This window comes from Callospermophilus lateralis, chromosome 18 (genome assembly GCF_048772815.1).
Source record: "Callospermophilus lateralis isolate mCalLat2 chromosome 18, mCalLat2.hap1, whole genome shotgun sequence".
Lineage (NCBI taxonomy): Eukaryota > Metazoa > Chordata > Mammalia > Rodentia > Sciuridae > Callospermophilus > Callospermophilus lateralis.
In genome coordinates this window covers 15,288,039-15,295,842 of record NC_135322.1, presented here as the reverse complement: position 1 = coordinate 15,295,842, position 7,804 = coordinate 15,288,039, and the positions used below count along the sequence as shown (strand labels likewise).

The 7,804-nt window shown below is 47.8% G+C and overlaps 1 protein-coding gene across 4 annotated transcripts in view; it reads left to right on the top strand.

The window, feature by feature from the left end:
• Positions 1 to 3,111: 3,111 nt before the first annotated feature.
• The window catches only part of Ryr1 (ryanodine receptor 1), a 113,578-nt gene continuing 108,885 nt past the window's right edge, over positions 3,112 to 7,804 (top strand). For all 4 annotated transcript variants that reach the window (XM_077105867.1, XM_076839060.2, XM_077105866.1 and 1 more), the window contains exon 1: positions 3,112 to 3,281. In XM_077105867.1, coding sequence (XP_076961982.1) covers positions 3,234 to 3,281 — 48 coding nt within the window. In that variant the 5' untranslated portion in view covers positions 3,112 to 3,233. The remainder of the gene's footprint in view (positions 3,282 to 7,804) is intronic.

Below are 7,804 nucleotides of genomic sequence, written 5' to 3'. Positions count from 1 at the left end.
AGAGAGGGTCTCACTGAGTTGCTTAGGGCCTCACTAAATTTCTGAGGCTGACTTTGAACTTGTGATCCTCCTGCCTGAGCCTCCAGAGCGCTGGGATTACAGGTGTATGCCACGACGTCCAGCTCCGGCTACATTTTCGTTCCTTTCTTTTTCTCAGTAAAAGTAAGTCACCATGGGATTTTTTTGTTGTTGTTGTTTCCATGCCTGGCGCATTTAGACAGGCGCCGGCCCCTTGGCTTTAGTTTTTCCATCCCATGCTATACCGAGGTTCGCGATTCTCTCTTCCTGCCTCTTTCTCCTGCTCTCTCCCCCTCCTCAGGCAGGGCTGGTCCCGAGCCGTCTCCTGCAGCGCCCGCTCCTGGCCGAGCCCAGCCTGCAGCGCTGGAGTGTCGCCAGGCCCTGGGGACCTGGATAAACCACAGGGAAGGAGATCGGAAAAGGTCCCGGAGCTTGTACATAAACACTTGGCCTTCGGGCCCCTGGGGATGGTTATCACCAGCAATAACACCGCGATGACCAGAGGGGAGAAGGCTTCTGAATCACAGGGCGCTGCTGCAGAGAAGTGATCCATTTGGTAACTCGGAAATTAGTTTTTCTTTAACGAGGACATCATGGGACAAATATCAGATGACAGAGGGGAAGAGTCTTTACAATGATAAAAATCAGTGAGAAGGGCTGGGGCTCAGCAGTTAGCGCACTTGCCTGGCATGGGTGAGGCCCTGGGTTCCATCCTCAGCAACACATAAACAAACAAACAAACAAACAAACAAATAAAGTTATTATTAACAATAAAAAAGACAACACGGAGTCATCCCATAGGTCTGGCCAAAATTGAAAGTTGGAAAATGCCAAGCAGAGGCTGGGGAGGTGAGGACCCAGATCCTCACGTGCTGACAGTGGACAGCCATTCCCCAGGGCCACCCAGCACTGCTCAGACAAGTCCTGGGTTGGATATGTCACCTGGATATGTCACCTCCTATGGGCACATACCAAACATTCTCCCTCAGCTCTGTAAGGGGACATGACAGTGCTATTTTCCTGGAGCTGGGGGCAGCCTGGGTGTCCATTCCCAGAACAATGGGTGGATAAATGGAAGAGGTTGGTCCCAGGAAGTCCTCAAAGCTACCGCATCCATCGGCCAGGTGTCCACAGGACAACATGGGGACGTCCTAAGGCACCAAGTGATCACCGCCAGAAACAAGAGTCACTATTAGTGTCTTCTGATGTAGTTTGCAATGACACAGAGTAATTTTACATTCAATATGAAATTTTAAGGAAAACAGTATTTAACATATAATTTTGTATTATATCAAAATTATTTTGTACTATATAATCCTATCAGCCTAGATATGCAATTATATAATGTATAATCTAATTACATAATTCAATAATATAGTACAAACTTATGTGCCGTTTAATACAATTGTATGAACATCAATGTTTAACTTTGCAACATCTAGCAATCTATTATGCATTGAATAACACTTTAAGTATAATTTTGTTGAACTATAGGATATGGTTTTTATGTAACGTAGTATATACCACTACATGTTGATAATAATTTTGATAGATCAGTTAACATGTATGAGGAATCTTCCTCGTGACTCCAGGAAGTAGGGACTCTTCCAAATTAACCCAGTTGTCAGATGAGTAAACTGAGGCCTGAGTTACAAAGTTGCCTGCCTAGCAGGGAGGTCCCAGTGTGTGTGGTCCCTATCCTGGGTCCCCAGACCCTACAGCTGTCTGTTTTAGGAAACTGCCAAGGTCCTCCTGCTTGAGCTCCCTAGAGCACAGGGGAGGTGGGGGGAGGGCCGGCCAGGAGCTGGAAGGAACTGATCCTAGGGCTCTGTATTCCTAACTTACAAAGCACATAGTTCTCAATTTTATAAAGGGGTGGCTCAGCTGTGGTGACAGAGGGTTGTGGGGAGGAACTCTTAGAACTCTGGAGGTCCTGGTGTAGCCATAGGCGAGTGTTTCTGTTGTAATTAGAAGATTTAATGCAAATATCAAGGCAGTAAGGTTCTTAAGTGGTTAAAAACTCTAGCTCTTGGTTCAATTCCTGAGTTCTGCCTCTGTGTGACCTTGGGCAAGGCAAGTCACTGTGACTGTCTGTGTTTAGCTTTTCTCACCTGTGAATGGGCTCTGTGAGAGTACTGACCTCCTGGCACTGTTGTTGGGGACTGTATGACTCATCTGAGTGTACAGTCCTTAAACTATACATGGTAGAAATCACATATTTTTATTTTCTCCTCCAAACAATGTGAATAATAGCAGAATTATTATGGGAACTAAGTGAGATATATTTAAAAGATCTTGTTCCAGATCTTAGGAGCTGAAATGCAACAGGTGCACAGTTTTTAATAATGACATAGTTAACTGCAACTTTCACATAACATTAACTACGTACTAGCTATGTTTTAAGTGCAGCAAATAAATTATCTCATTTAACCTTCTCAGCAACACCCTGATGTAAGTACTATTAACCATTATCCCCCTTAGCAGATAGGGGAAGGGCCCAGAGAAGCTAAGTAACTTGTCTAATGTAACCCAAGGGAATGGCAAGGCTGGTGTTCAGACCAAGTGTTTGGCTCAGAATCTTTGCTCTTCATCACTATATGTGATGTTTTGATTTTGATAATGGGGCTCTGGGTACAGGAGGTCGAACCCAGGACCTCACGTACTGAGCTACATCCCCAACCCATTTATTTTTTATTTTTTAAATTTTAGGTCAAAGTCTCTCTAAATTGCCGAGGTTGGCCTTGAACTTGTTATCCTGCCTCAGCCTCCTGAGTCGCTGAGGTTACAGACATGCGCCACCGCACCCCGCCTCTTTGGTGCTTTATAAAGTCGAGAGACATGGCGGGCATCTAGCTCTGCTGTGTGACATCCAGGTTGCTCTAAGTGAAATGACAGAAGAGGACGCCTGCCGTGCGAACGCAGCTACCTTCTAGACACCCCGCCCCAGCGCGCACACCTCGAGCCAAGGTTGAGGTCTAGGGGCGGAGCTCCAGCCGAGGGGCGTGGCCTTGAGTTCGTGGTCCAATGAGGGGCAGGGGGCGGGGCCCTCCTCCCACCTCTGTCCAGCACGCGTGTCCTCCTCGCAGTTCCATCTACCTCGCGGGTGCCTCTGGCGTCCCCAGAGGTCTTCGACCCCAGCCCGCCCCCAGCCCGCCCGCCCAGCCTGCAGCCCCTTCCCGCCATCCCCAGACCCCGGCTCCTCGGGCCTCGACACCATGGGTGACGGAGGAGAGGGCGAGGACGAGGTCCAGTTCCTGCGGACGGTGAGTATCTCTGGACGAGGGGTCTCAGGGGCTACTTCTCTGAGTGTCTGTCTCCCTGTCTATGAATATCTCTGCCCTGCTTGCTGTGGTCTCTGAGAGGCGACGTCTCTTCCTTTGTCACTTTGGGTGACTGTCACCTTGTTTCTGTCACTTTTTGTCTCCTCCACCTTTGCCACCACAAAGAATTGGCAGAATTTGGGACTACAGAATGGGAAGGGGGATCTTTGGCCGCCTTCTCTGCTGACACTGGGGGTTTGTTCCTGACAAGACGGCCACTGAGGGAGCAGCCCCTCCCAGCCACCCTGAAAGTAGGCACTTGGGGAACCTGGCTCTAATTCCTGGGCTTAATTTAGCTGTCCCCCGCCCCCACTCCAGCCCTCATTCTCTTCTTGCTCCAGGCTCTGACCTATTTAAGTTCTTGGGAAGGGGGCTGGAATGGGCTGGAGGTCCCAACTCCTTCCACCTCCTAGCACTTGAGGGTCTCCCGAGGGTCCCTTGGGTTCTGGGTCTTTCTTTCCCCTTGGTTTTGAGGAGGATCAAATATGTCTGTGAATGGTCTCTGAGGGTCTCTGGGTGGTGTCTCTCTCCATCCATCTCTTTGGGATGTCTCTGTGTATCTCCGTGTCTGTCTCCCTGTCTCTGGCTCTGTCTTTTTTCCTGGGCTTCAGGCCCTCTGCATTTTGCTATCTTTCTTGCTCTGTCTCTCTCTGAATCTCTGGTCCCCAGCTGGGGGCAGGGATAAGAATTGGAACAACAGGTGTCCCTCCCAGAATAGCCGGCTTTTCTGGGCGCTGGGCAAGGGGACAGGGAGGGGATGGGGGGTGGAGGCTGCCCATCTCCCAGTCCTTCCCACAGTCTCCTCCCAGTGGTTCAACAGGAGTTGTGGGTGTGATTAGGGGAGGAGATGTCCTCTCCTTTGGGCCAGGTCTGCTGACCCTGCACTGCCCCTCTCTACCCCCTCCCAGGCCCTGAGTCCATGCAGGAAATGCTGACACAGCATTCCGGACCCAGAATAGGACCCTGGCAAGCCAGGTCTGGTTTCTTGGGAGGGAGGAACAAACAGCTGGGACTGGTAGTGAAGGATGGGGACAGCTGGATGTGAGGCCACTGGAGGGATTCTGTTCAGCCCAGCCCCTTAGCAGACACCATGGGTTGGGCCTTTCCCAGCCCTAATAAGACCATGGCTGTGGCCATCAGCCCCTGAGCAGTCACTCTGCACCCGGCCCGGTGCCCAGGGCCTCAGCCTCCTCAGGCATCTAATTATATTCCCACTGCCCTATCTTCTGAGGTAGAGCCCTATCTTTATCTGCCTGGAGATTTGAGGGAAACCAAGCCCTAAGTGGTAGAATCATTTGCCCAAGGTCAAGGCCAGAAAGTGGCATCTCTGGATGCCCCTGGGGCCCAGTCCTGCTGCTTCCACTAGAAAAAATGCGCCCAGAGGTGCCAAGGCAGTGTTAGGGTTCCAGAGGCCTGGCCCTGGCATCTCATGGTCCTAGACTGGGTCTGTTTTTTTTTTTTTTTTGAATGTTATTAAGGTCATATGAGGCTTTTCTCAGAACTCTCTGGGTCATATTCCCCCAGTAAGAAACTATTCTATATTGCAATTCGGTGCATGCACAGGTCCACGGATAGCACGAACACTTGCCTTGGCTGGGTGTAGCTCCGTGGTGGAACTGCACAGCACTGCAAGGCCCTGAGCTCATCCCTGCACGGGGAGAAAACACTTTATTGAGATATTATTGACATGCAATGAATTATACTTGTTTTAGGTGTTGTAGTTCAGTGAGTTTGACAAACAGCAAACCCACGTAGCTTCCATCATAATCAAGACATAGGACATTTCTTCTATCCTTGAAGATTCCCTCATGCTCTTTGAATAGTTGTCCAGCTCCTCTGCTTTATATCACTCTAGATTCCATCAATGTCCAGAGTTTCACATACAATATGTGTTCATTTGTTTCTTTTTGTTCTCTCTCTCTCTCTCTCTCTCTCTCTCCACACACACACACACACACACACACACACACACACACACATACACACAATTTATTTATTTTGGTAACAGGGATTGAACCCAGGGGCACTTAACCACTAAGTCACATCCCTAGCCAGTGTTTTGTATTTTATTTAGAGACAGGGTCTTGCTGAGTTGCTTAGGGCTTTACTAAGTTGCTGAGGCTGACTTTGAACTTGTGGTCCTCCTGGCTCAGGAGACTGAGCCACTGGGATTACGGGTGTATGCCACTGTGCCTGGCTTGCTCAGAATGTTTTTTATATTAATCAGTGTAGCATTTATCATGAACTTGTTCCTTTTTATTGCTAAATAGTATTCTACTGTATGACTCTATTGCAATGTACTGCCATTTGCTGATCCTTTCACTCACACTGTCTTCAATTTTTTGCTATTTTCAATAACATCTGAGAACATTCACATACACCTTTTTTTTTTTTTTCCTGTTGGTACTGGGGATTGAACCCAGGGGTACAATACCACTGAGCTATATCCCCAAATCCTTTTAAATTTTTTTTTTTTTAATTTTTATTTTGAAGCAGGGTCTCACTAAGTTGTTCAGAGCTTCACCAAATTGCTGAGACTGATCTTTTTCCTCAGCCTTCCCAAGTTGCGGGGATTAAGGGCATGACCCACCATTCCCAGTAAATGCACTTTTTTCTTTTTCTTTTTTTTTAAATAGGAACAAGTTTCATAAAATATAGATCACCCTGGAAGCAGGACAGGTACATCGGTATTTTCTGTTCTTATACTCTATCATCATGGTCTTCTTCTTCGTCTTCACTTTTTTTTTTCCCTGCTGTGCTGGGGCCAGCAGACCTGGCCCAGAGGGGAGAAATCTGCTCCCAGGGCCACACACCTGGTAGGCAGTGCTGTCCCACTGAGCCACACCCCCAACCTCTATTTTTTTTTTTTTTTTTCTTTTTTGAAGCATGGTAGTCATGGCTTCTCAAACTGATTTCATTTCCCTTTGAAGGATGATAACCTCTAGCCTCACAAGGCTGGGGCTTCTCAAAGCCTGGCCCCATTCAGAATCTCCAAAGAGGAGGAGACTGGTTAATAGTACAGATTCCCTGCAAATCCCAGATCCACTGACTCAGATCTTGGTGGTGCTGGTGGTTGGGAGGCTGAAGCAGCGAGGAAGCTGCATTTTTAAAAATTATTTTATTAAATTAAATTATGCCAATTGCTGTGGTCCACACCTACCGTGTCAGCTACTCAAGAAACTAAGGCAGCAGAACTACAGATTCAAGACCAGCTGAGGCAACTTAGCAAGATGCTGTCTCAACATAAAATTTTTTAAAAAGGCCTGGGGATATAGCTTAGTGATACCCTTGCCTAGCGTGTGAGGCCCTGGGTCCATACGCAGAACAGAAATTTTTTAAAAAAAAAAATCAATTAATTAATTACTTTTTTTGAGATGAAGTCTCACTATGTTGCCTATGATGGCCTCAAGTGATCCTCCTGCCTCAGCCTCCCCAGTAGCTGGAATCACAGGTGAGACACAGAGCCTGATTCTGGAAGCTGCACTTTAAAACACATCCTTCCCTACTTCACTATGATGCAGGAGAAAGTCTGAGAATCAATGTAGTGATTAGGGTCCTTGTCTCGGGTTATATCTTGACTTTGTCCTTCACCTGTTTCCTGTGTTTGGGGCCTCATTTTCCTCATCTGGAAATTGGGGACAAAAACACATGCAATAAGAATTCAAGGGTCCCTGCAAGTACCTCTCTGACCTCGTCTCCCACTTTGCCTCCTGCTCCTCAATGTCCCCGCTCCCTCTAGTCACAGGCCTTTGCATAGACTGCCCTTCTTCCTGGAACCTTCTTCCCCAGAGATGAGCAGGCCTGATTCCTTCTTGTTATTTGGACAAGGCTCAGCTCAAATGTCACCTCTTTGGAGAGGCTGTCACTCCACCCCTTCACTGATGTCATCTCCACCCCAAAGTCACTCTCTTACATCACCCTGGGTTATTTTTTCCATAACACTTATCATTGGCTTTAAAATTATGTACTTACCCACCTGTTTGTGGCCCGTCTCTGCCATGAGACAGGTCAGCTCATCAAAGGCAGCAATGTTCTCTGTTTAATCACTACTCTGTGTTCAGTGCCTAGAACGGAGCCTGGCATGTAGTAGATGTTCAATAAATGTCTGTCGAATGAATGTAAAGCCCTGAACATAAGCCCCAGCAGCCAGTAGATGCGGAATACTGTCCAAGTTATATGATTTCTATGAACACACACACCCAGCACATGCCAGAATGTCAGGGTTGGAGTCACAACAGAGTGATCTTTAGGGCTCCTGCCATTAGTTCATGCTTCCTGCTCCTCCCAGGGTGGGCAGACAGACTGAGGGCTGCCCATGGGGGTTGAAGCCCAGGATGGGAACAATGTTTGTTTGCATCATAGGCTTGAAGGCCATGTGACGACCTCAGGCAGGAAACTTCTAGAACCTGTTTCCTCCACTGTAAAATGGAATAAACACTGTCTCACTCCGTGGTTAGGAGCTGGAG